The sequence below is a fragment of the Esox lucius genome, chromosome 11 (assembly GCF_011004845.1).
Source record: "Esox lucius isolate fEsoLuc1 chromosome 11, fEsoLuc1.pri, whole genome shotgun sequence".
Classification (NCBI taxonomy): Eukaryota; Metazoa; Chordata; class Actinopteri; order Esociformes; family Esocidae; genus Esox; species Esox lucius.
In genome coordinates, this window is record NC_047579.1 from 50,857,392 (window position 1) to 50,884,884 (window position 27,493).

Sequence of the window (27,493 nt, forward strand, 5' to 3'; positions counted from 1 at the left end):
ACAGTGTTCTGGCTACATCAGTTGTGTTATCAGTTGGCCATGTGTTATCAGTTGGCAAAACCATATACTAGTTACATAGTAAAGAAGGCTGATGCTCTCAGGTTCACTGTGCCACCCGGCTTCAATGGCTCTTTGTTTTGTCTGTAGGGCGGACGGTCGACGATGGTCCCTGGCATCCCTGCCGTCCTCTGGGTATGGCACCACCACACCCAGCTCCACGGTACATTTACAGTTTTTACATGTCCTTTAACTACCGTACCGCACTTTAACTCATCAATATGCAGTTTCCTAAAAAGCACGTAGCACTCTTCTGCTTTATCATTCTCCTTTATCTCACTTCATCCACCTTTCTCCGAGTCACATTAAGGGATACTATATCACTTTCAGGGTCTTGTTCAGTTTCTCTCTCTCTTAGTCAGACACTTCAAGTCTACCCAAATGCTGTGTTTTTGTGATACCCCTCTGACTGTCTTTTACACACTGTCTTCCACTTAAAAACACACTCTCGGTTTTTTCTCACTTATGTAACATCCGAGGCCTGGCTCGGGAGAGAGGAAGGAACAGAAGAGGATAGCTAGATAAGTGCCAGACGACCTGAGGGAGGAGAGTAAAGTAGAGGAGGAGGAGAAGAGAGACAGCGAGTACGCAGTGTCCCATTTTAAATTCATTACAGGCAATATTTAGCTAAATACCCCCATTGGAACAACAAATACTTATCTGAATGAGCCCAGACATTGCTTAGTATATAAAGGAAGTGGCAGGGCTGACTGGGTAGATTCAGTCCCACCACAGACTGCCCTCTTCTGGGTGGAGACATCTACAGGGGTAGAAAGGATGCATTGAATTCCATGACAGACATAAAGAAAGCAGCACTTAGAAATAACTAACGTTTTGTAATAAAGTAACTGAGTAAGGTCTTCATCCTTGGTGGTGTTAAGCGGAGATGGCCACTGGGACTTTGTGATTGATCCGGAGGTTGGTGGCGGTTGTCCGAGTCCAACGTCCCAGTGATTTGACTGGAAGTGAAATGAGTCTGTGTGGTTGTGTCCGAAAGAGACCCACTAATGAAGAGTCTTTCTGCATGGGTGGATCACTGGTCTGTAGCTGAGAGAGAGGGAGATCAGAGAGTTGGTTAATGTTAGCAGTCCCCAGTACAGCTACTACAAAGCCCACCACCAGATTTGTATGTGCAACTTTTTCACTTCTTCCTCCGCCCTCTTTTTTTTTCTGCTGTCCGACTCCTCGTACTCCTCGTACTCCACTGGTCATCGCCGTCGTCCTCATGCCTCTGTTCCTCCTGCAGTCCTCCAGTTCGTCCCAGGAGCGACTGCACCAGCTGCCCTTCCAGCCGACCATGGATGAGCTACACTTCCTGTCCAAGCACTTTGGCAGCACGGAGAGCATCACCGACGACGACGGGGGTCGCTGCTCGCCCCAGATGCGCCCGCGCTCCCGCAGCCTCAGTCCGGGACGCTCCCCATCCTGCTACGACAACGAGATTGTCATGATGAACCATGTGTACAAAGAACGCTTCCCCAAGGTACGATTTAGTCGCTAGCAAACACACACACACACACACGCATAATAAACCTCAACAAATGCAGCAGAGTTAATATCCTAATAATTAAAACCATATGAATTTACTATGTGCAACGTCATTGTCCCTAAAGATACCAAATGAAAACTAAGTTCAACGGTTCAAGTTGAATATGAAAGGCTTTTTGTATACCCATCTGGAGGCAGCCCAAATTTCATTGAGCAGCCAAAGGCTCAGCGTTTTCTGTGGGCAGTGGTTTGAATGTGCAGCAGGAGTGAGGTGCATTCTAAACTGCAGTGAAGATTACATCAGCTGAATGGCCTTAAATGAACTGACACTATGAGGTAACCCCCCCTCCCCCCTCCCGCCCCCCGCCCTATCCCTTTTCTCAGGCCACAGCTCAGATGGAAGAGCGTCTGGCTGAGTTCATCCATGCCTTCTCCCCTGAGAGCGTGTTGCCGCTGGCCGACGGGGTCCTTAGCTTCATCCACCACCAGATCGCAGAGCTGTCCAGGGACTGCCTGTCTAAAGCTCGCGAGGGCCTCATTACTACTGTCTACTTCTTTGAGCTGCAGCAGAAACTGGAGAAGCTGCTGAATGACGTGAGTCGGACAGACACTTACCTATCAGATGAGATGCCGATGAAGGTGCCATAATAAATGCCATGCTGGGTGCAATTCTAGATGCAGTAAGCTGAAATTAAGTTGAATTGTATGACATCGTCATACTTCTTAGTGCTAGCAATGTGCCTTGTAGTGTGAATGAAAAATAGTTAGAGAAAATAAAGCTTATCTATGTACATCTGTTTATATCTACATGTTGCTAATTTAGCAGACACTGTTATTCGGGAAGACCTCAGGGCCAAAAGGCTCTAACACCTGTCTATCTGTCTAAGGCTTATGAGCGTTCAGAGAGCTCTGAGGTGGCCTTCGTCACGGAGTTGGTGAAGAAACTCCTCATCATCATATCTCGCCCAGCACGGCTGCTGGAATGCCTGGTGAGAGCATAACGCGAACCTCTTCACTCAGCTTCAGCACAGCCAGAGTTACGTTGACGGTCAACGTTTCACAGGCACATTCACTGGCCACCAATAAACATTTCACAAACCATATCTCTCTGGTCTGAGGCGAAGGCAAATTCATGTCTGTGAATAAATATGAGAACCATTATTTGCGCTACCATTCTAAACATTAAAACTGGAGTACGTATTACCCAGTAGGGGCAGAAATGCTGAGCTACAGCGAATCGCGAAGACAAAAGGCCCAATCCATATGGCTAGGAACAGTTCATATTCACACAGCTTGACTCAGATCTTTACTATTAAACCCTTACTGTGGGATTTCATTACACATTCAAGCTGGTAAGATGGAATCTTGCTTGACATACAATAACTTTAAAAAAAGCCCTACAGAACCTACTTCGAAGTTGAGTTGCATCATGGGTAGTATGAGGACCTGGGCCGTCTCCCAGGCGGTGGTAATAAGCTGAATGAGCTCAGACAGCATGGTATTGAATTTGTTCTGGGACATACACACTTTTGTGCCCAATTCCTCTGCCAGTGCTATGGACAGAGCATAGTAACACAATGATATACGACATGTAGTATAGCCAATTTCTATTCATCCATTCATGATAAGTATTTAAGAAAATTTGTCCAAAAATGTCAGTGGTTTGGCAGTTGTTAATCTCTAAACTCTCTTAGACCCAAAACAAAAAAAATTTGGACACAAGTCTACCCAAGCCACCCCTAGCATTGTTTGTGGTTAATGTCCAAATTTAACAAACAATTTGGACATTACTGAACTGAACTTACACACATTTTTTAACCAAGCTTGTTTCATAAACTTACATTGTGTGTTTGGATTGTAGTAGTACTATACCTGTGTATCACTGAATGTGGTCCCCCTCTGAATGTGGTCCACCTCTGAATGTGGTCCCCCTCTGAATGTGGGCCTTCCTGAATGTGGCCCCCCTCTGAATGTGCCCCCCCTTTGAATGTGCCCTCCCTCTGAAAGTGCACTTCCTCTAAATCTGCCACCCCTCTGAATGTGCTCTCCTTCTGAATGTGGTCCCCCTCTGAATGTGATCCCCCTCAGGAGTTTAACCCAGAGGAGTTCTACCACCTGCTGGAAGCAGCAGAGGACCATGCCAAGGAAGGACACCTGATGAAGACAGATATCCCTCGCTATATCATCAGCCAGCTTGGATTGACCAGAGACCCAGTAGAGGGTGAGAGAAAAGGACAACCAGAAAAAACCTTGACTAGTGTTACATATTATGCTTCCTCTGACTCTGAAATGGAACGTGTTTTGATTCCCATGTACTCAGAAATGGTAAACCTGGACAACTACGAAAGCGAGGGACCTCTCACCCCCGAAACAGAAGACTCAACAGAGGTGAGAACCGTGTCCTTACCTTGAAATAGAAAATTCTCTGAACCTTCTCACAATGAACAGGTTCTCTGGAAATCCATGTCGGAGGATTCCCAGAATCTGGAGAGAATAAGCAGGGAATCGGGAAGGGAATCTTGGGGGACATCATGAATGTCCCTGCTGGGGGCCTGGAATAAGAGTCCAATCCACACTGGTCTGACCCTATGGTTATATTCACTTCCTCAGTGCAAGATGAGAGTAATGAAGCCACCTGAGGAGGCTGACTTCCAGACCATCAAGTTAATCAGCAATGGAGCCTATGGGTGAGGGAGTGTGTGTTTGTCTGTGAGTGTTTGTCTGTGAGTGTTTGTCTGTGAGTGTGTGTCTGTGAGTGTGTGTCTGTGAGTGTTTGTCTGTGTGTGTGTGTGTGTCTGTGTGTCATATGAATAATACAGTGTAACATGTAGACAAGCCATTTATTTTCAACTGCTATCTAAAAAGGTGTTAGATCTTCTCAGTAAAATGGGTAATGAGCAGATTATGAACGTGTGTGTGTATGTATGTGTGTGTGTGTGTGTGTGTCTCCAGTGCTGTGTACCTGGTCCGTCACTTGGAGACCCGTCAGCGCTTTGCCATCAAGAAGATCAACAAGCAGAATCTAATCCTGAGGAACCAGATCCAGCAGGCCTTTGTGGAGAGAGATATCCTGACCTTTGCCGAGAACCCCTTTGTGGTTTCCATGTTCTGTTCCTTTGAGACCCGCAGACACCTCTGTATGGTCATGGAGTACGTGGAGGGTACGCTGGCTGAACACCATGACCGTGTCTGAAGGCCTGCGAATACTTGTGCTGTTAATACTAAGCTTATTCCGTATGCAAAAATAGAACATTTTGGAAGCATTAAATGCCATGACGTCATACTCATTTTGGCTTGTCATCTGGTAGGATAGGTTGTATGCGATTGAGGAACAGAATATATTTTTTAAGGCCCTGTGTGTGACAACAGCTGATGATCACATAAGGTACATAAAAAGGAGGAATGACAGGAATCGACACAGCTGCTCATTAGGTGATGCATTCTGAGCTGGGGGAGAGCCTACGTTAATGTTTTCTGATTCACTGCATACATTGACTAAGCAGTGGGTCCTAACCTGGACGTAGTATAACTGGTACACAGAGTGCAGTGTTTAGGGTTAGTTGACGAGCCAATGTTAGGATGTGTAGAAAGGTTTAACCATTTGAGACAACGATTGTGAAGGCTGTGCTGACTTTCAGTCTGATCCTGTGGTTACTTCCTCCAGGAGGGGACTGTGCCACCTTGCTGAAAAACATTGGGGCGTTGCCAGTAGAGATGGCACGCATGTACTTCGCAGAGACCGTTCTGGCACTGGAGTACATCCACAACTATGGCATTGTGCACCGCGACCTCAAACCTGACAAGTAAGACACACACTCGTGTTGGCAATGAACAAGCGTTGGGGTGAACTCAAAGTTTGATTGTATAACAAACTGGAGTGTTTTAGGTGACCTTTGACTTGTCCTTCCCAGTCTTCTGATCACCTCCATGGGGCACATCAAGCTGACAGACTTTGGCTTGTCTAAGATGGGCCTGATGAGTCTTACCACAAACATGTACGAGGGACATATCGAGAAGGACACTAGAGAGTTCCTGGACAAACAGGTGTGTAGTGTACATTTATATAGCAGATACCTTGTCAGGAACTCAAAAAAGTGACTTAGCAGTAACATATCACTTTCTCATTCATTTATTTCTGGATTAAGTCATTACTGTATGCTGAATTATACATTTTTACATATAGTTTTCAAAAACAAAATTAAATGACATGAACAGCATCTAACAAAGTAGAAAGCGATTATGTCTCAGTCCTTCTAATTAACTATTTTCAGGCATCCTTTGAATGGGCACTGCTTTCAAATAAATCCTGAATTATTTATTGGCTCGGCTTCCTCAAAGCCACAAATCTCCATCTGCACATGTTCAATTTTTTTCCAGATCTTTCATGTTTTCTCTTGGCATTCTCTCATTGGTCCCCTCAGTTCTTCACAAAGCTATATTGGCCACAAATGTCCTCCAACTCACATATTTAAGAGGGAGACAGACCTTTTAAAAAAGACATTTTGCCAGTAATGTTTCATCCATACTGTAGGTAAGAATATATATTCTGCCTGACTGCTTCTGCTGTCTTTGTTCACAGACCACCTGGATGGCCCTGTCCAAAGTCCTCCTTGTCATGTTTCTGATTTAGTTTCTGCTTGTAGACTATTTCTGTTGCTGGCTACTGCCCATCTGTTCCCATATATATATATTTTTAACTGCTGGTCATCTGAATGCGTAAATATACACTGCGTGCACAATTATTAGGCAAGTGAGTATGCTGATCATATCTTTATGTATATGCACATTTTCTAAACTTGAATGCTCATTGGATTGAATCATTTTCAGGTGATATGTATTTATGTAATGAGGGAAGGTGTGGCAACAGTGAATAACTCCTTATATCAAGGTGTGCATAATTATTAGGCACCTTCATGACCTCAGGTAAAATGGGCCAAAAAAGAGATTTAACTGACAATGAAAAGTCATAAATTGTAAAATGCCTTTCAGGCGGATGCAACACTCTTGAAATAGCTAAACTATTGAGGTGTGACCACCGACCAATCAAACGTTTTGTTGCGAATAATCAGCTGGGGTGCAAAAAACACACGGAGAAGACAAATTAACTGCAAAAGACTTGAGAATAATTAAACATGAAGCTATCAGGAACCCATTATCCTCCAGTGTCATCATATTCTAGAACTGTAACCTAACTGGAGTGTCCAGAAGTACAAGGTGTCAAGTGCTCAGAGACATGGCCAAGGTCAAGAAGCCTGAAACACGACCACCACTGAACAAGATTTGAAATGTACTGTATAGATTGGGCAAAGAAATGCCTGAAGACAGATTTTTCACAGGTTTTATGTAGAGATTAAACGAGAGTGACTCTGGACGGACCAGATGGATGGGCCCGTGGCTGGATCACTAATGGACACACAGCACCACTTCAGTCAGGCGCCAGCCAGGTGGAGGAGGGGTACTGGTATGGGCTGCTATCATTAAAGATGAGGTAGTTGGACCTCTTCAGGTTGAAGATGGACTGAAGCTCAACTCCCAAACCTACTGACAGTTTCTGGAAGATACTTTCTTCAAACAGTGATACAGGAAGAAGTCCTTAGCATTCAAGAAGGCCATGATATTCATGCAGGACAGTGCTCCACCACATGCATCCAAGTAGTCCACTGCTTGGCTAGCCAGCAAGAGCCACAAAGATGCTCGAATAATGACCTGGCCCCCTTCCTTACCTGACTTAAATCCTATTGAGAATTTGTGGGCCCTTCTCAAATGTGAGATTTACAGTAAGGGAAGACAATACACCTCTTTGAACATCATTTGGGAGGCTGTGGTTGATGCTTCAGCAAAAGTCGATCGTGAACAGATCAAGAAACTGACAGACTCCATGGATGGAAGGCTCATGGCAGTTATTGAACAGAAGGGGGGCTATATTGGTCACTGAATATTTTTGAAAGGACAAACATTTTTATTGTACTTTTGTGTTATTTGTTACAGTTATTTTAAACATTTAGAATAAACATGCAATTTTAATTTATTTTTTATTTTTTATTAGTTGCCTAATAATTCTGCACACCAATTGTTGCCTAATAATTCTGTACTCTTCCCTGAGAAAGTTCAAAACTCACTTTTCCTTTGTTAACCATTCAGGTTTCAGGTTCAATTACATTTTGGATTGACTGAGAGCATTGTGTTTGTTCAACAATAAAATAAATCTGGGGGATACGATTGGCCTAATAACTGTGCACGCAGTGTATTGATGGACAATGTGCCTTAAAAGGTCATGTACTCCTGTACTCGCTCATGAAACTCCACCCAGCACAACCTGAGAGGAGTTTGTAGGTCCTGTGTTTTAACACTTTTTTGCATCTGCAGTTATACTATTTACTGAGGTAAAACTTGCTTTATAAAATCAATTTGATGTAACAGAACCACTCAGGAATAGCAATGTTTACAGGGATAGTTCGTCCAAAATTCATATTTTTCTCAAGGTCCACTCACCAAGAGATAGTCCAGATTTTTTCAAACAATCCATTATTCAGCTCTGTCCCAGTCTGTAATTAACGTAATTAGCATTGTCAAAACGTGAGATAGAGACGAGAGGGGGCCCCATTACGACAACTTGCACCCTGGCCTGGCGTCAACAAGCTACGCCAGTGTGAACAGGCTTGGTATTTCGGTGATTGGGATCTGGAGGATCTTTGGATCTCGAGGCTATATCATGTCCTGGTGATGGGGTTGAGAGATGAACAGAGCTTACAGACATCGCAACGACTGAAACCTCAAGTCTCCTCCCTCACGTCCCTTGTACCTTTCTTATGACCACGGCATTTTCCACAATTACAAATATTATTCTGATGTCCACCAACAAAAATGGGCTAGCTAGGTGAAGCAACTTATCCTTGTTGAGCTTAAAGTTCACGCTCACCTCGATGACTTCACTGCCGAAAAACTGTATGTATATGTATATGGTGTATATGGTGGCAATAGGAAATTGTTTTATAGTGCCAGTTTGAATTCAGCCAAAATTGATTCTAGTGTAGTAGTTGGTGTATGTAGTTTGAAGTGTTTTGGAGTAGTTTTCTGCTTGTATTGCAGCTTTTCGATCCCTCTAAGCCCACCCACTATTTTTAATTAACTATTTTTCTTTACCTCTTATTTCCTGTGTTTGAGGGCAACAAAATCCACCTGTCATTTAAACGCTTGCTGGATTGATGCTTTTAATATACTCTGGTATATTTCCCACTCTTGCTTGTACAATTGGCCAACACATATTTGGAAAAAGAAATGTAATGACCTGCAACACCCACTGCAGTAAGAGCTGAAATGGGCTCAATGAAAAAGAAAGGTGTTTTGTTACATCTACAAGAACACCACTTATTGGTTAAGGAATGAATGCCTTGTTCAATAGCTCCAGCTGTCATGTCCACAACATCATGTCGCGTTGTTATTTTTGTCTCAGTCTCTTCACATTTGCCTATAAAAAGCCAACTGACATTTCCATTTTGTCTGGAGGATCTGACTTCTTGCACCCTCTATATATAGTTTTTTATTGCTAATTCATGAAAACCCAGCTGATATATTTTGTACATTTAACAGAGGATAGTGATGGTCATCTTACCCCTTGAATATTTTTTTCTATTCTATTAAAAACAAAAACGTTAAATTCCACACCATGGCAAGGTTATCCTCATCCATTTCCAAAGCTGCATTTATTACAGTTGTCTTGAAAGCATTTTTGACAGTTTGGATGAGCGTTCCTAATAGAAGCCTGGGTTCCATCAGGTGTGTGGCACGCCAGAGTACATTGCCCCAGAGGTGATCCTGCGTCAGGGCTATGGGAAGCCAGTGGACTGGTGGGCTATGGGCATCATCCTCTATGAGTTCCTGGTGGGCTGCGTGCCCTTCTTCGGGGACACACCAGAGGAGCTCTTCGGTCAGGTCATAACAGGTGAGCGGTTGGGGAGTTTGTTTCATTGAGCAGAATCGGTCAGCCATTGTGCGCAGGCCTCTTTCTTACACACCTACATTCTGTAGATGACATAGTGTGGCCAGAAGGTGAGGAGGCTCTTCCAGCCGATGCCCAGCATCTGATCTCTGCTCTGCTTCAGACCAACCCGCTGGTACGACTGGGCACAGGTCAGCATTCATGTTTCAAATACTTAACATTGTGTGTGTTGGAATCTAGATGGACTAAACTGCCAATACACAATGAAAATGTACATTCACTCCACCACACGGTCTTCTCTTTCCCTGTCGCTGTCCTAGGTGGTGCATTTGAGGTGAAGCAGCATCCGTTCTTCATAGAGCTGGACTGGAACAGTGTGCTGAGACAGAAGGCTGAGTTCATCCCTCAACTGGAGTCAGAGGAGGACACCAGTTACTTTGACAGTGGGTATCTCACTGCCCCCTTGCCATGTGGGGGGCAGCTCTGTCAACACTCTTTTTATTTAAATGCAATGTTGTGGTGTATTAATTGTTTAAAAATACTTCTAATGTTTGTAATGTTGTAGCTTCAACGTTTCAGACTTGACAAGTGCTAACGAGAAATGTGCTAGCAAAAAACAAAATATATATGTATAGTCCACAATTATATTAAAAGTTGCTGCATTATTATTTTACATGTGTTTGGATTTGTGTGTGTGTTTGTAGACGTTTGTTATAGGATAAGTAAGGGGACAAGGAATCATTGCTGAGGTCCCTGCCAAGATAGAAAAGTAAATGTGCCCTAATGGCCTAAGTGTTAAACAGTCCCAGTCCTGTTAATGGGGCTTTAACACCCGGTCCTCTCCTGTCGCCAGCCCGCTCGGACCGCTACCATCACATCCACTCATATGATGAGGATGACACCAATGATGATGAACCTGTAGAGATCCGACGCTTCTCCTCCTGTTCTTCTCGCTTCAGCAAGGTCAGACTCTATACATACTCATCTTTCAACCTCCTTCAGCCCTAATACTTATTCATCCTTTAACCTGCTTTCGCCTAATACTTGGGTCATCCTTCAACCTAATTCAGCCTTATTTGTCTGCTTTCTCACCTTGTTGCTAGTCAGGAAATAGTATAATACATTTTTTTACTGAGAGGAACTGATTTTATGACAGCCACGCACCTGGGCTTGTTTACTACAGAGCCATGCTGTTGTAATACACGCAGAATGTGTTTTGGCATCGTCATGATGAAATAAGCAAAGTTCCCTGAAAATAGACAATTCCCTGAAATAGACATTGTCTGGATGGCAGCGCATGTTGCTCCAAAACCTGTATATATTGTTCAGCATTAATGGTGCCTGCACAGATGTGCATGTCACCCATACCACGTGCACTAATGCACACCCACACCATCATAGATGCTGGCTTTTGACCTGTGTGCTGATAACAAGCCGGATGGTCCCTCTCCTCTTTAGCCTGGAGGATGTGGCTTCCATGATTCCCAGAGAAGGCAGCAGCGTTTCTGGATCTTGTTTATATATGAAGTCTTCTTTGCATGGTAGAGTTTTAACTTGCATTTGTGGATGCAGTGACATACTTTGTTCACAGACAAGGGTTTTTGTTAGTGTTCCTAACATCCATACAGTGATTTCCACTACAGAATGTTGTCTTGTTTTTACGCAGTGCCGCCTGAGACCCAGAAGATCACAGCCGTCCAATATTGGTTTTCGGAGTTGTCTTTTGCATTCAGAGATTTCTCTGGATTCTCTGAATATTTTAATGATATTATGTACTGTAGATGATGAGATCCCCAACTTCTTTGCAATTATCTGTTAAGAAACGTTATTGTTGAAACTGTTTGCTCGCACAGTCTTTCACGGAGTGATGAACCTCTCCCCATCTTTACTTCTGAAAGTGCAGGTGTACAGCAGCATGGAGCACCTGTCCCAGCTGGAGCACAAGCCCCCAACAGTGACCCGGCGGGAACACAAGGGCCCCAGGGAGGACCGGATGGCCAACAGAGAAAGCCTGGGCAGTCTGACCTTGAGAGATAAGACCTGGAGGACAGGATCCCCTGAGATGTGAGTACAGCCACTACTTGATTGTTACTACTGCCCTCCTACCTTGCACAAAAAGAAAAACAGTGTTGTTTGTTCTCGTGAATACTTTAGTTGTGTGCGTTTCTTGTGTGCAGGAAACGATTGTCTTGCTCAGAGTCCTCCTTCACTGAGAGTGACTCCAGTCCTCCATCTGGGGCCCGGCGACGCTTCTCGGCCCTCATGGACACCCATCGCTTTGCCTCCCCATTAGAGTCTGACCCTGAGCTGCCTGTGCACACCAGACAGCCCCCGGTTAAGGCCAGGGGCGCCTCCCTGGAGGGGGTCCTGGGCACCGTGTCCAGCCAGGGGGATTTTAGGAAGGAAAAGGAAAGCAATGGGTTGACAGCTGGAGGTGACGGCATCTGACATCAGATAATGGATGAATCTTGGCTTGTCGTACACTTGCATACCTTATATGATATTAATTCCTCATCTTTCTGCTATGGTCCAGACAAACTGCTGAGGCCAGCTGATGTACCAATGGGAGCCCCCTCCGTTCCCAGCAATTCTGTGACTGCTGGGGCCAAAGAGCCCCAGGGGCCCCGGGCTACCAACGACCTGGTCCTGAGGAGGGTCCGCCACAGCCAGCTCTCCGCTGAGGGAGAGAATCGCAACTCGCGACCCGGAAACAAGGTCATCAAGTCTGCTTCTGCCACAGGCTTATCTGTCATCATACCTGCAGGTGAGAGACTGCTGCTTAGGACAGTATTCAAGCTAAATGGTTTCCTGGGCTTCTTTTGAAAACAGTATTTTTCTATAGACTTTACCAATTATTTCAATGTATGATTTTGATTGATGTGCTTCTCGCCCCCCTCCTCAGTGGAGCAGCATGGCACCTCACCTCTGGCCAGCCCCATGTCTCCTCGCTCCATCTCCTCCGACCCCTCGTCCCGAGACTCCTCGCCCAGCCGGGACTACTCACCCACGGTCAACGTGCTGCGTTCGCCCATCACCATCCAGCGCTCTGGGAAGAAGTACGGCTTCACCCTCCGAGCCATTCGAGTCTACATGGGAGAGAGTGACGTGTACAGCGTCCACCACATGGTCTGGGTGAGGAAGCCATTTTTGTTTCCGTGGAAACAGCAGTGTTGGCTGGACACATGACTCGTATGAAAAAGGTCTTGTGTCATAATAAGGGATGTTGGAAACACATTAAAAAGTTATTTGATCCCCTGCTGATTTTGTACGTTTGCCCACTGACAAAGAAATTATCAGTCTATAATTTTAATGGTAGGTTTATTTGAACAGTGAGAGACAGAATAACAACAAAAAAATCCAGAAAAACGCATGTCAAAAATTTTATGAATTTGCATTTTAATGAGTGAAATAAATATTCGACCCCTCTGCAAAACATGACTTAGTACTTGGTGGGAAAACCCTTGTTGGCAATCACAGAGGTCAGACGTTTCTTGTAGTTGGCCACCAGGAATTTTGTCTCACTCTTTGCAGATCTTCTCCAAGTCATCAAAGTTTCGAGACTGATGTTTGGCAACTTGAACCTTCAGCTGCCTCCACAGATTTTCTATGGGATTACGGTCTGGAGACTGGCTAGGCCACTCCAGGACCTTAATGTGCTTCTTCGTGAGCCACTCCTTTGTTGCCTTGGCCATGTGTTTTGGGTCATTGTAATGCTGGAATACTCATCCACCACCCATTTTCAATGCCCTGGCTGAGGGAAGGAGGTTTTTCACCCAAGGTTTGACGGTACATGGCCCCGTCCATCGTCCCTTTGATGCGGTGAAGTTGTCCTGTCCCCTTAGCAGAAAAACACCCCCAAAGCATAATGTTTCCACCTCCATGTTTGACGGTGGGGATGGTGTTCTTGGGGTCATAGGCAGCATTCCTCCTCCTCCAAACACGCGAGTTGAGTTGATGCCAAAAGAGCTTGATTTTGGTCTCATCTGACCACAATGCTTTCACCCAGTTCTCCTCTGAATCATTCAGATGTTCATTGGCCAACTTCAGACGGGCCTTTACATGTGCTTTCTTGAGCAGGGGGAACTTGCGGGCACTGCAGGATTTCAGTTCAAATAAACCTACCAATAAAATTATAGACTGATCATTTCTTTGTCAGTGGGCAAAAGTACAAAATCAGCAGGGGATCAGAAACATTTTTTCCTCACTGTACTAGTCCAATGGCATATTGACTTGATGGATTGATGTTGATTTGCACCTATCACAGCATGTGGAAGACGGAGGCCCTGCCCAAGAGGCAGGACTCTGCGCTGGTGATCTCATCACTCATGTGAACGGGGAGTCCGTCCATGGGCTGGTGCACACTGAGGTGGTGGAGCTCATTCTGAAGGTGAGGAGACAGGGAGGGAGATCCTGAATTTGGATGGAAAACAGGTGAGGCCTAACTGTATGTGTTCCCATTGTTTCTCCAGAGTGGGAACAAAGTGACTGTGACCACCACACCCTTTGAAAACACCTCAATTAAGATTGGTCCTGCCCGCAAGTGCAGCTACAAATCCAAGATGGCACGGCGCAACAAGAAGACAGGGCCAAAGGAAGGACAGGAGAGGTACAGGACACACAGCTCTGAACAACTCTTAATGGTTATTCGTCATTGGTACTGATGGCCTGGGTTTGAGAATTGCTGTTCACTCGACACTTATGTTCCGAGCAACATGTAATGACAACAGATATCTTCTATTAAAGAAGTTTATCAATGAAAGATTAATAATCTGTTGGATTACCGGAAATTAACAAAAAAATTGTCAATAGCCGGTGCTCCACCAGACACAGATGTCCTGGTGTGGTAGAGCTGCATGCACCATCCTTGTTAAACAGAGGCAGAAAACACAATGTTCAAAGCTCTGTGTGTGAGAGAGTATCTCTGCATTTGCCAGACAAAGACCAATGAATGGAGTTGTGGTTCACAAAGCAGCGCCTTGATTTACCTGGCAACAGTATCAAGGCGTGCTGTATAATAGTTTTCTAGAACATAAAATGTTGTATTCTAACAATATGTAATTTTTTTTGCCCATTTCAATCAATCTCATCTAATAGCTAACCAGTTAGATAAAAAATATTGATGAATTCTTGGGAAAATAACATTACCTGGCAACAAAACATGTTCAGTAGGTTGGCAGCCAGCACACTGTAGCAAAGCTAATAGTGATAGTGTCATAGAGTACATTTACTTTTATTAGTCAGTTGATGTTTGTCTACACTTTATCTGGTTAAGTTTTAATAACTGACATTTACATTACCAAACCTCACTTTGCTAGTGACCAGAATTTGTTTTAATTATTTGGTGAAAAAGTATGAAAATGTATGCACTGACTATTTTAAGTTCTGCATAAGCGCTTCTTCTAAATGACATTTGAAATGTTAAAGGGGCCATGATTTTCACTGTACTAGAAAAAGAAATGTCCAGAAGACTGCTGCAAGGGAATGTTTTAAGGTTATGTTTCAAATTTATGTTTCAAATACATTTTGCCTGAGCTATTTCCCATTCAAATTTTCTCACCAGTCTGTGAATTAGTTTGCAGTGCCCCGTAACCTTTAGTCTTTAGACACTCGCAGTGCTATACCCTCCCACCTTAACTTCAGGGGCTCAAGCTTTTTGCTGATGGATTCTGGACATCCAGTAACTCTTTCTCTCTCTTCTCCCATCTAAATCTTTCTGTTACTTTCTCTTCTCTCCTTTAGTAAGAAACGCAGCTCGTTGTTTAGGAAGATCGCCAAGCAGTCCAACTTGCTACACACAAGTCGCAGCCTCTCCTCCCTGAACCGCTCCCTTTCATCTGGCGACAGTCTCCCAGGCTCTCCCACCCACAGCCTCTCTGCCCGCTCCCCCACGCAGAGCTACCGCTCCACCCCCGACCCCATCTACCTGGGTCAGTATGGAGGGCGTTGCTCCAGCAAATTCACTGTAACAACACATATCTAAATGTCCGCAAAATGGGGGGATGGTGTAAGGCATTGTTTGTCAGGGAGTTCCTTGACCCAGCTGTGCTCTACCAGCTTACTCTAGCAAGCTAACTAAGGTGACCTCACACCACTTATTTTGCTAAATTCCTGGTCGGGCAAGCACTCCAAAAAAAAAGTATTCAAATCGCTTGGCACATCACGTATCGGAGGAAGCATGTTTTAATCTTGAAATTCTGGGAGCCGGGAGTTCTTTCCGGTTAGACAGAGCTATAACTCCAACACAGTTAGAGACCACAACATGAAAATAAAAAGGGGGTAAAAACTAATAAATTAACAATTATTGTATGTCCCCTCTTCACTCCTCAGGCAACTCTTCCCAGAGCAGCTCCCCGGCGACCAGCACTCCTAACTCTCCCGCCGCGTCCCAGCATATGAGACCCAGCTCCCTGCACGGCCTGTCCCCCAAGCTGCACCGCCAGTATCGCTCGGCCCGCTGCAAGTCAGCGGGCAACATCCCCCTGTCCCCCCTGGCCCACACCCCGTCCCCTACCACTTCGTCCCCCCCGCCCTTGTCTGGCCACACAGTGGGCAGCTCCAACACCACACAGGCCTTCCCGGCGAAGCTCCACTCCTCCCCCCCTGTGGCCCGGCCCAGGCCCAAAAGCGCCGAGCCGCCCCGCTCACCCCTGCTGCAGCGGGTGCAGTCGTCAGAAAAAGTGGGTGCGCCCCTCGTGCCCTCTTCTTCGTCCTCTTCGTCGTCGTCTTCCTCTCCACTCGCAGGCGGGGTGACGATGCGTAAGCACAGCTTGGAGGTTTCGCACGGGGACTACAGGAGGGAGTCTTTTCACTGTGAGCACAGCCTGCAGAGCCTTTTGGAAATGGAGGGCGAGAATGGGCCTGTTCCACCCTCTCCCTCATCTTCCTCTTCACCCTCGCCCCCAACGGGTGGAGAGACAGGGTGCCTAAAGCCTGCTAGGAGGCTGGGGAGGCAGGAGTCGCCCCTGAGCCGCGACACCCTGCTGACAGGGAAGGAAAGAACTTCCCAGAACACAGCATCTGATGACGTGGAGCCTAACCTAAGTGCTGCTGAGACAGCAATAACATTAACTCCTTGTGAGGTTGCATATAGCAAACCCATTACATTCGCAGTTGAGGCCCAGCATAGCCAAGCCACAACCCCCTCCACTTCAACGGCCAAATCCAGCCCTGTAGACAAACTTCTTAGCCCCAGTGCTCTGAGCTCTGAGACAGCTAGTGGATGCTCGGGTCCTAAACCCACTGACAGGACCCCAGTCATGGCAACAGCACAGAGTCTGCTCACCCAGGAGCGTAAACACCAGGCTGTCCAGACAGACACAACCCTAGCAAGCAGAAGCCAGGAGAAAAGTAAGGAAACAGGGAGCGTGGGCCCAGACATAGTCAAGACACAGTGTGCAGGATCTACAGAGGTCGCAAAGCCAAGTAAAGTAAACCAGACTGGAGAGGACATTTTTAATGGAGGGATGTTTGGCAGTGAAAAAGCCACTGGGACCAGTGTTAAAGGACCTGCGTCCCCAGCCCCAACCCAGATACCAGTCCAAATCAAGATACCAACTCCAACCCAGGAACCATCCCTGGCACCAACTCTAACCAAGGCACCATTCCCAATCCAGAAACCAGACCAAAACCAGGTATCAGCCCCAGCCCCAACCAAGGAACCAGCCCCAACCAAGGAACCAGCCCCAACCAAGGAACCAGCCCCAACCAAGGTACCAGCCCCAACCAAGGAACCAGCCCCAACCAAGGAACCAGCCCCAACCAAGGTACCAGCCCCAACCAAGGAACCAGCCCCAACCAAGGCACCAGCCCCAACCAAGGTACCAGCCCCAACCAAGGTACCAGCCCCAACCAAGGAATCAGCCCCAACCAAGGCACCAGCCCCAACCCAGACACCACCACCAACCCAGGTACCAGCCGCAACCAAGCCACCAGCCCCTGTTGCCACAGGTCAAGGTCTAGCTTCAACGAAAACCAGAGCAGATAGGTTTTCTGCCCCGTCGAGCAGCTATCGAGGGACCAGGGAGGATCGGATTCATCTTGAGGTGTTGGAGGAGAATCCAATGTCCCCCTCCTCACCTGCTGCCTCCCCCTGCTCTGGCAAGTTGCACACTGTCTCCCCTGGAGAAAAAGCAAGCTTTGTGACTCAGTTGACTAGCGTGGCCAAAAATGTACTGGGGCCTATTAAGATGGGATCACAGGAAGGGCCCAAGAGCAAAGACACTCCCAAGGCAGGTGAGGAGAAACGGGGTAGCTTAGCAGGAAAGTCTGAGGCTCCATCTAGAGGTAGTCGACTTGGGGCCCAGGAGACATCTCCATGTCCTGCCAGCTCATCTCAGCACGAAAAGGCAAACACAAGGAATTCTGGCAAGCACCACTCCTGATCTCAGGGACCTGGGATTGCAAGGAAAATGCCTTTTAGAACAGATTATCAAAACCTGTCACAATTTCAGGCATAGTCGGGGGCACCTAAGAAAAGAGACCAAAACATGTATGCCTAAAAAACACATGCCAAATAGCCAGAAAATACAGACCTGCAGATAAAACAAGTGTATATGGAAGTTGCTGTAATGCTGTTTCATGTAGCTATGTACTGTGCACCATTGTATGTGTATATAGTTAAATAATGCGTCTTATTGCATGTTCCAAATTGTACATGAGAGATTAAAAATGATATTTAAAGGGATGAGACAAAATCCCACAGACCTGATGGTGGCACTGTGAATATTATGTCAACTGTCCTCATGCTTTCGCATGTCTGTATTCAGGCATGGCTCACAGTCCATCCCCACAGTGAGTGTTACCCATGGATGTAAAATCTGGTGCCATCTTTTCAGTCAGTAAACCTACGAAAATACCATCTTGTTCCTACGAGGAGAATTGTTACCTTGGTGTGACATATATCCCCAGAAAAAACAAAAACATACCAACAAATGACAATGTGTCACTAACTGGACTAAGATGATGACCTGCCTACTGAGGGGAACTGGGACTGTAAGTACAATGATTAAAAGGACAACTGGATACATTTGTTTGTGTGTTTTAAGGGCTGAGTCCTAGTTGGATTTGGGTTGACTATCTGAGCTTGCACAGGGACACTATGCAATGGGCATTTTAGGTAATTTCCTGTGTGCCCCCATATTAATAAGTTTACAATGTGCCCATGAAAAGATGTTAGGAGGGAGATCAAGGTCTGCAATAAGCCATGCAAGCCGATACTGTTCTACATATTGTCTCCATTCATACGTGAACTGTGCAATTATTTAGGTTCTTAAATGAACACAGTGCTAATAAATTGAACAGAAATAGAGGAAGCATATGTGTCTTTGTGTGTGTAACTGTTGTCAGGTCATGAGACACTTTGGATGGGTGTATTGAATGAGACTTATTTGTACTCTGGCAAAGTAGGTTATAAATTTCTCCCTTTTAAATGTATGCAAAATGAGCATTGTATAGTGTGATATGTGAAGAAATGTGCCAGTGTTTTAATTTAGTTTGTTTGTTGTAAACGTGTTGTTTACAGCGATTAGTGATGATATGCAAGATCTAAATGTAGAATTCCTGGTCAGGTCTGAGAGCCCTACAAAGACATGGGGAGCACTCATCAGTACCCATCAGTGACAACTGGTTTTGTTCATAGCCAGACCTTTATCAGACTGCCATCTTGTGGTTGTCACCTGAATGGCCTAAACAAAGGCTGCTGGTATTTGAGGTCAAAATGTAATTCACACTTAGTTCAAAATCTATTGGTAGCAGATTATAATTTGTTTTCTTCATATCTTCTTGATTTTCTATTTTAACAGATAACCCATATAGCTACTTAATCCAATAGAAGCAGTAAAAAAAAAATTTTGTTTATCATGAATGTTGTGTAATAATGCCTGATGAAGAGAGATACACAATACTGTAATAGTTCCCCTAGGAAATGTCAAACTGCTCATATTTAGATGAAAGATAGTCAAAATCATGTGTTTGTGTAAGTCAGGATGTTTGTGGAATTTGCACTTTATTCTGTGTCAAATGTATTTATTTATCTATTTATTATCCTTTTTATTTGTATTAGATGAATTGTCAATGCTCTCAAATTGTTTACGTGTGCATTTATCTTTGAATTGTTAATATCTCCAGATTATAAGTCTACAAAAGAGAATTCACCAAATATGTATGGTTGTCCTATTTTGTGTAGTCTACTTTCATTCCGTAAGACTGAGAGTTGCAATATGAGGCCTCTGTCCATGTTAGCTTACTGTGTGTGAGCTTAAACCTTTTTTTATGACTGTTCTCTCTATTCATTGTTGTCCATGTTATTTAATTCCCTAGGCACTGTGTGAAACCAATGCAAAAAAAAGCCTAAACTGCAGAAAGTCTAATAAAATCATGAGATCCTTCAATTATACTGTGCTTGTTTGAGTTTTTTTTTTTCTTTCTTTTTTTTCCGCCTGTGTATGGATATTGGATCGCCCTACAGCTGGTAGGAAGCTAAACGTTGTCTAACGTTGCAGATAGAAAAGCCAGTAATAGATCCTACATTTATTTTTAATTCTAAATATCAGAGGCATGTTCTACAAAACATATTTCTGTCTGAACGTTTCAAAACATTGCGGAATAGGCTACTGAACGCACCTCTAACAGGAAGCCATAACGCTAGCTAATCACAAATCTGTAGTAACTTGTTTTTGAAAAGTACTTCAAAATGTGTAATTAAGTATTTTTTTTACATTAGTTTGATAATAAGCGAAACATATAAGATGGGATATGTGTGAAGGAAGGTAAGAGGTCAAATGTCTGACCGGCTACAAGGGGCTCTGGTGAAAACAGCTAACGTCAGATAGCTTAGCTACAAAGGTTAACTTGGCTAGTTTACAGAATGTATAGCTAGATGCTCTAGCAGCTAACATTCAGCAAACGGATAGTTAAGCAAAACAGCTGAAAAGTTCAACTGTAATAATCGCCAATATTTCTGTGAGCTATAGTTGTTTTATCGCTTGCTTGTTACTACTTACAAAAGGGAGAACACCCTCACTTAACCAACAACGAAGTGACAAATGAATGCGAATCAAAACTGTTGATGATTCTGTATTATTGAGACAGATACGGACCAAAAACCTGGTTGTCACACTGTTACAAAATTATTACTTTAAAGAAGAATCACAACAGCACAATTTGTTAGCCAATAGGTGGGCTATAGACCATTCAGCTTTAATGTTTAAATTGCTGAGAAATTGTTCGTTACTAGCTACATGCCAATACCGATAAGCTGTAGCGGCTTTGAGAAATTGAATTTCTGTGTGTCTGATAAAATGAAAAAGCGATGCTCCACCATAATAGCCAACACTGTCTATTTAGAAAAAACTCATTATACCCCAAATCCCTATTAACATTAAGCCACCTATCATCAATAATACTGGATTTGTATCCTCATGCAGAAGTGTTTTTTAATCGGCCATAACCCCTATGAATCCACATTTGTTTTGTTGCAGAAAAAAACCTTTATCTGATTTAAGAAGTTGCTCTATCTGGTGAATTGTCTTTCCATTTATTTCCCCCCATGTTGTCTAGTTCAGTGGTTCCCAACCAGGGGTACTAGGACCCCTGGGGGTACTTGGCCTCTCCACAGGGGGTACTTGAAAACACTCATGACAACATAGACTTACTAGTGAAATTAACATGAGGGGGTACTTCAGGGGTAAACCACACTATGCCTTCTGTCGTTCCTTTCCTTTGTGTGCTATTTTGGACCACGTCTCCTGTATTCTTTCTCAGAGCGATCTCCTTGACTAGTCAGGCTTTAAGATGGGTCCTCACAACTGACCCTCTTCTCCATCACAGTCTTTTCTGTGATAAATGAAACAACAACTTCATGGTCTTGTGACGTCACCTATTGGAATGATTTTAACGCCAACCACAGCGCTGACTGACTAACCGTTACAGATGGATCTTGTCATCCTCCCAAAACCATCTGTGGCCTTTGACAACCATCAGATCTTCCTCTCCACCCACATGAGTCTGGGCATCTCTGGCTCACATGGTTGCATTATTTTCTTGATTACATTATATTCTCTTTCCCCGCTTCTGACACCCAGGTGGCAGCACATCTGTGTGCTCGGCCGACATCTCTGCTTGGATGTCGGTCCTCCAATTAAACCGTTCAAAGTTGATGTCAGCGCCAGGTAGCTCGAGCTCAGGCCAGTCATAGTTCCACAATGCCATTACACCCCCATGGTGGAACCAGTTTCCCCTTGAAGCTAGGACAGTAGAGAACCCGACTGCTTTATGAAAACCTAGCTATAAAGTATGTTAACTACACATCTCTTTTTATTAGCTACATATTCATTGCTGTTTCTGGTCTTAAGGTTGCTATGGCTGTAAGGAAATGAGAGACTTAATTGGTCAAGCCCTGTAGTCATGAACCCAAGTTCTTCCTGTGAGGGCCAGAGCCCTGAGGACCACCCGCCAGACGATTGGTTCCACCTCTCCACCATGTCTCTGGGAACGATGGGCTCTGATGGAAGCTGGGACGACTCTGAAAGACCTGAGCGTGGCAGACTCAAGTCCAAATTAGTGTCCGCGTGGAACACAGTCAAATATGGTATGTATGCTTACAGTGACCTGTCACATGTTGTTTATCATTTTAGATATATTTTTCCCTTTACCCATCCAGGCTGGTCGTTTAAGTCAAAGGCTCGTTTCAGCAAGACCTCTCCTCTAACCATGCTTGGACAGTCCTACCGGCTCAGTCATGGAGGTAAGAGATGTGCTTTTAGTTGTGATGTCAACCTTTCAAAAAAGACTCACACCTACTGATACATTGGTCTTAAGCTGTATTTGAAACCATTTTGTGTCCATGGCCAACGTCTGTCCTGTGTTTTTTGTCAGTGGAGAGGGAGCGCTTCCGCCAGGCCTTTGCCACTCTGCTGTGGCTCACATACAGACGGGGCTTCCCACAGCTGGGTGGTTCCTCATTGACCACAGATTGTGGCTGGGGCTGCATGTTGCGCAGTGGACAGATGCTTCTGGCCCAGGGGCTGCTGCTTCACCTCTTGCCCCAAGGTGAAATAGTAAAACCATTGTGGTACTCTCACATACATACATACATGCATACATTCATTTATCCAAATTAAGTGTTCACCTTTTACACCTGACTAGTACAACGTGGATTGTCGTGGCCATTAATTATCCAACTGACAATTACTTCATCATAATGGTATCAGAAAAAAATCCCTGTGATAACTACTTGGTTTTGTCTGATCGTTTTCAGTTTATCGTCCCAGCTTGACACCAAAAATAAATAGACCCTGGACAGTAGTCACGGCCCTGCGGTACTGATGCATCATTGTGGTCTGAAATGAAAATCCTGGTCACAGCATACCGGAAATGCCCAGGGGCTTCGTACAGTGAGGGAAACGATCCCCTGCTGATTTTGTACGTTTGCCCACTGACAAAGAAATTATCAGTCTATAATTTTAATGGTAGGTTTATTTGAACTGTGAGAGACAGAATAACACCAAAATAAATTGGTAGTGTGTTACCAATTGTTTTCTTGATGACTATGGTCCCAGCTGCCTTGAGATCATTGACAAGATCCTCCTGGGTAATTCTGGGCTGTTTCCTTACTGTTCTCATGATCATTGCAACTTCACGAGGTGAGATCTTGCATGGAGCCCCAGACCGAGGGAGACTGACAGTTCTTTTGTGTTTTTTCCATTTGTGAATAATCACACCAACTGTTGTCACCTTCTCACCAAGCTGCTTGTTGATGGTCTTGTAGCCCATTCCAACCTTGTGTAGGTCTACAATCTTGGTCTCAATCCATGTCTTGGTCATGGTGGAGAGTTTGAAATCTGATTGATTGCTTCTGTGGACAAGTGTCTTTTATACAGGTAACAAAATGAGATTAGGAGCACTCCCTTTAAGAGTGTGCTCCTAATCTCAGCTCATTACCTGTATAAATGACACCTAGGAGCTAAAAATCTTTCTGAATGATTGGGGATAAAATACTTGTTTCACTCATTAAAATGCAAATCAATTTATAAAATGTTCTGGATTTTTTTGTTGTTATTCTATCTCTCAATGTTCAAATAAACCTACCATTAAAATTATAGACTGATCATTTCTTTGTCAGTGGGCAAACATACAAAGTCAGCAGGGGATCAAATACTTTTCTATTATTGCTTTGCAGATTGTCTTAGCACTTCCATGAATGGCCTGCTTATGTGCTTCCTTAGAGAAGCATTAGTTGTTCAGCTCACTGCAATGACAAGTGAAGAATTAGGAAAGTTAAAGTCTAGCCATCATTTAAAGCACCTGGAGAACAGGAGGATCCCGGGCTCAATTATTCACTTGGTCTTTTTGAGATGCGATTGTATAAAATGTTTAATTAGTAAAGGTGATATGAGCACAAACCACTAGTATCATACCAAGTGACTGACCTTAAGGGAACAGACCGTGAAAAGAAAACAAGGAAATTGTTTGCAACAAGGAAATTAAGTAATTCTGCAAAGAATGTGTCAAATAAATAGTTTTTATTCTTGAAAGCAAAGGGTTATGTTGGGGCTAATCAAACACAACGCATCACTTAGTACTGCATATTTTCAAATGGTTTTGGTTGCAGTGTGTTATGGCTGTGCTTGACATCTGCAAGGACAATGGAGTATTTGTGGGGACATGCTTTCCAACAAACACTGGAAGAAGCATTCACTTTTCAGCAGTACAGTAAGCTAAAATACAAGGCCAAATCTACTACAGTAGGTTGCCAAAACGATACTGAATGACTGGCATTGTTACACTTTTGACTTCAGTCGAAACGACAAGACCTTTTAAAATGTCTTTCTAGCAATGGTCTTGTAGTGATCCATACTTTCTGAAAGCACTATATTTCCTTCAGTATGTCCCTGCTGCCGTTCATCACCACTTAACCCCGCCCCCTTGTCTTTCCATTGTTGCCAGGCTGGACCTTGCTGTCTGCCCCCCGTGTTGCCAGAGATGACATGGATGTGCAGCAGTCTCCGTCCTCGGGTCCGCCGCTTACTAAGAAGGGAAGGAGGAAGAGCACGGGCTCGCTATTGGATAACCGGACTGAGGTCACTCACAGACTTGTGGTTTCCTGGTTCGGGGACTGTCCCGCTGCCCCTTTCGGGCTCCATCAGCTGGTGGACAAGGGCAAGAGCTCTGGGAAGAAAGCGGGGGACTGGTACGGTCCCTCCATCGTGGCACACATTCTCCGGTGAGAACTCACTACATATTAAACCTGTCCTCTCCACCAACCCTTGCTGCGATCTGGTCAGTAAACTCCTCTCTGAGTGATGCGGGCTCTCTGTTTTAGCAAGGCGGTCGCAGCAGCGTCGGTGGTCCCCAATCTAGTCGTTCATGTAGCACAGGACTGCACCGGTGAGTTTTACCTGATTATGTCAGCATGTCACCCTTTGGCCGTCAGACTGTAGTAAATATGCGGTGTCACGCATTTCAGTTCCTGTCCGACGTCATATTGTCCCTGTCCCTGTGCAGTGTACATCGATGATGTGGTGAGGCTCTGTGAGCGGCCTCCGCCTGACGACCCTACTGGAAGTCCAGGCTGGAAGTCTGTCATCATTCTGGTCCCTGTTCGCCTGGGAGGAGACATCCTCAACCCAACCTACATCAGATGTGTCAAAGTAAGTGTCAGGTCAGAATCACATGCGCGTGCGCACACACACACACACACACACACACACACACAAGGGCGTGAACACAGGTCAGATAGTAGAGCCCAGAGTCCAAACTAAACATGGAGAAGCTGTTTAGCAGTAATGCTGCACACAACTGGAATAAACTACCAGACGTGCCCCAAACTTATCAATTTTTTAATTCGGGTTAAAAACACTTCTCTTTCACGTGCCTATGACTGAGGGCTTCAACTTAACTTTACAGCTTTTATAGCTTCCTATGTTTTATCCCGTTTTTCTTCTATTTTTATTTTCTTCTATGTTTTATTATTATGATAATGTTTTGATGTTTTCATTTGGGTATTTGTTTTTATGCTATTGTCTTTTTCTTATTTTTCTTTGTAGAGCACATTGAAGTGTGTCCATGTATGATATATAAATAAACTTGATTGCTTGCTTACAAGGTTAGAAGCAGATCAGTTGGTCCCCCCCCCACAATAATAAGAACATTTGCAAACATTTTAAATGTGTCCCCCGAAATATGAAACTCGCACTTGTGCGCATGCGTGCACACACACACACACACACAGCTACGAAACCATAATCAGTGTGACAATGGCAACCATGCTTGTTCTTATTTGCCCGTAGAACCTCCTGGCTTTAGAACACTGCATTGGAATCATTGGCGGAAAACCCAAACACTCTCTGTTCTTTGTTGGATATCAAGGTGTGTGTGTGTGGTGTTCCTGTTGTCACTCTGTTCAGCAGTGTTTTGTCAGTCCTTGTACCCTGACTCTGATCATGTCTCCTTGGTTAGACGAGCAGCTGTTGTACTTGGACCCCCACTACAGCCAGTCAACAGTGGATGTTACACAGGACCACTTCCCCTTAGAGGTAATGGTTACTGCTCTTCCTGTTTTGGCCGTGCTACGATATTGTGTCCCTGACACCACCCTCTCACCGCAAACTCACCTTAATGGGGCCTTGTCCTCCTCTTCATTCCCCAGTCTTTCCACTGCAAGTATCCCAGGAAGATGGCCTTCAGTCGCATGGACCCCAGCTGCACTATAGGCTTCTATGCCAAGAGCCGGAAGGATTTTGAGTCGCTTTGCTCAGCTCTTAACACGGTATGTGGCACTGTGGAGTCCGGGTGAAAGGAATAGTCTGATTATGGATTTGAACCCTGGACACGATGAAGTTGTATTTCGAGATGAAATGTGCATATGTGAAGTTAATGCTGTATAGGTTCACAGGACTTCTGGTACAGAATATGGTTTAGTTGCAATGAGCCTTGTACATCATTCCTCTGTCATTATACCATTGGCAAATGGTTGCATTGATATTATGGGTTTAAATCAGACCTCTCAGCTCTGGCTCTCACATCTCCTGTTTCCCAGGCTCTCTCATCGTCAACAGAGAAGTACCCCATCTTCACCATTGCAGGATGTCAGGGACAGGATGGGGTGCGTGAGGGTGAAATCAGTGTACCCCCATACTCAGTCACCCACATTCTCGCCAAGAACCAGCAGACGCTGAGAAGGACAAACACTAATAACAGCATGGAGGAGTTTGTGTTACTGTGAACAGACTGAATGTGCCCTAAACGGCCCAGCAGGAACCGTCGTTCATAACACCAATGCTTACATACCGTTACTGAACTGGGTCACCACCGTTGCCATTACTGACAGGGAGGGACAGGCTCCAGCATTACTGTAGTCTCCCTCCCCAACTTAATTTAACCATAACCAGGCCTGGTGAGGTGCTGTTGAATAAAACAGGCCAAGGATGGAACTGTTATGTATTTATTTAGATGAATATTGTTTTAAGGTTACATGGTTTAATGAATGTGACAGAATATGTTTTAATATGGTTGTCCTGCTTTCAACTAAGTTGCGTACATGAAGGAATCTACTGCATGTAGTCCTGCATGTTTTGGTTATTGGCAATGTCAGACTTGTGTATTGAACTTTACATTACCTCTACAGTCAGCTAAAAGACACGTTTCTACACCAAAACCTTTTACTAAAGTACTTGGTCAAGCGTTAGACTCTGAACTCTGTGCTTCAATTTGATGTCATGTGTCAGCATGTCTGCTCTGTTATGGATTTCTTTGACTTAGTTGTGCACATTAGAAGCACTGAATGGAATGAGTCTTCCTTAGAGATGTGTGTATTGGTTTTATGTGGTTGAGGGGGCGGATTATAAAATGACTATTAAAATATGTATTCGTAAAAATTATTAAACCTTTTTTTCACCGAAGAACACAGACTGAGACCAAGGTCTCTCTTACAGCTGGGGCCGGCCTATAAATGTTAACACATACAGTTTAGGTTCAATGATTAGAAAAACAAACAGGAAAAAAACTGTGGAC

General features: G+C 44.5%; 2 protein-coding genes across 4 annotated transcripts in view; both read left to right on the forward strand.

Moving 5' to 3' along the window:
• The window catches only part of LOC105028362 (microtubule-associated serine/threonine-protein kinase 1), a 42,478-nt gene extending 24,613 nt beyond the window's left edge, over window positions 1-17,865 (forward strand). Inside the window, exons 5-26 of the mRNA XM_013135980.4 lie at window positions 148-220; window positions 1,304-1,540; window positions 1,930-2,139; window positions 2,433-2,534; window positions 3,634-3,766; window positions 3,866-3,933; window positions 4,156-4,232; window positions 4,498-4,706; window positions 5,210-5,348; window positions 5,457-5,589; window positions 9,322-9,487; window positions 9,574-9,675; window positions 9,805-9,927; window positions 10,338-10,447; window positions 11,388-11,548; window positions 11,662-11,918; window positions 12,018-12,248; window positions 12,387-12,616; window positions 13,749-13,871; window positions 13,954-14,090; window positions 15,224-15,411; window positions 15,812-17,865. Of these exons, the coding sequence (XP_012991434.3) occupies window positions 148-220; window positions 1,304-1,540; window positions 1,930-2,139; window positions 2,433-2,534; window positions 3,634-3,766; window positions 3,866-3,933; window positions 4,156-4,232; window positions 4,498-4,706; window positions 5,210-5,348; window positions 5,457-5,589; window positions 9,322-9,487; window positions 9,574-9,675; window positions 9,805-9,927; window positions 10,338-10,447; window positions 11,388-11,548; window positions 11,662-11,918; window positions 12,018-12,248; window positions 12,387-12,616; window positions 13,749-13,871; window positions 13,954-14,090; window positions 15,224-15,411; window positions 15,812-17,865 (5,263 nt within the window). The remainder of the gene's footprint in view (window positions 1-147; window positions 221-1,303; window positions 1,541-1,929; window positions 2,140-2,432; window positions 2,535-3,633; window positions 3,767-3,865; window positions 3,934-4,155; window positions 4,233-4,497; window positions 4,707-5,209; window positions 5,349-5,456; window positions 5,590-9,321; window positions 9,488-9,573; window positions 9,676-9,804; window positions 9,928-10,337; window positions 10,448-11,387; window positions 11,549-11,661; window positions 11,919-12,017; window positions 12,249-12,386; window positions 12,617-13,748; window positions 13,872-13,953; window positions 14,091-15,223; window positions 15,412-15,811) is intronic.
• Window positions 17,866-19,921: 2,056 nt separating this feature from the next.
• On the forward strand, window positions 19,922-27,343 carry LOC105028341 (cysteine protease ATG4D). Of its 3 annotated transcripts, none has more exons than XM_020050550.2 (11): window positions 19,922-19,952; window positions 21,835-22,070; window positions 22,143-22,226; window positions 22,358-22,531; window positions 24,428-24,704; window positions 24,804-24,868; window positions 24,986-25,131; window positions 25,771-25,849; window positions 25,940-26,016; window positions 26,130-26,249; window positions 26,520-27,343. In XM_020050550.2, the coding sequence occupies exons 2-11, from the start codon at window positions 21,887-21,889 to the stop codon at window positions 26,703-26,705; spliced, it is 1,392 nt and encodes a 463-aa protein (XP_019906109.2). In that variant the 5' UTR covers window positions 19,922-19,952; window positions 21,835-21,886; the 3' UTR covers window positions 26,706-27,343. The 3 variants fall into 3 exon arrangements, with proteins under 3 accessions (XP_019906109.2, XP_010899313.2, XP_010899314.2); XM_010901011.4 differs by lacking the exon at window positions 19,922-19,952 and adding an exon at window positions 20,076-20,250; XM_010901012.4 differs by lacking the exon at window positions 19,922-19,952 and having other exon boundaries at window positions 21,995-22,070; window positions 22,157-22,226.
• The last annotated feature ends 150 nt before the right edge of the window (window positions 27,344-27,493 follow it).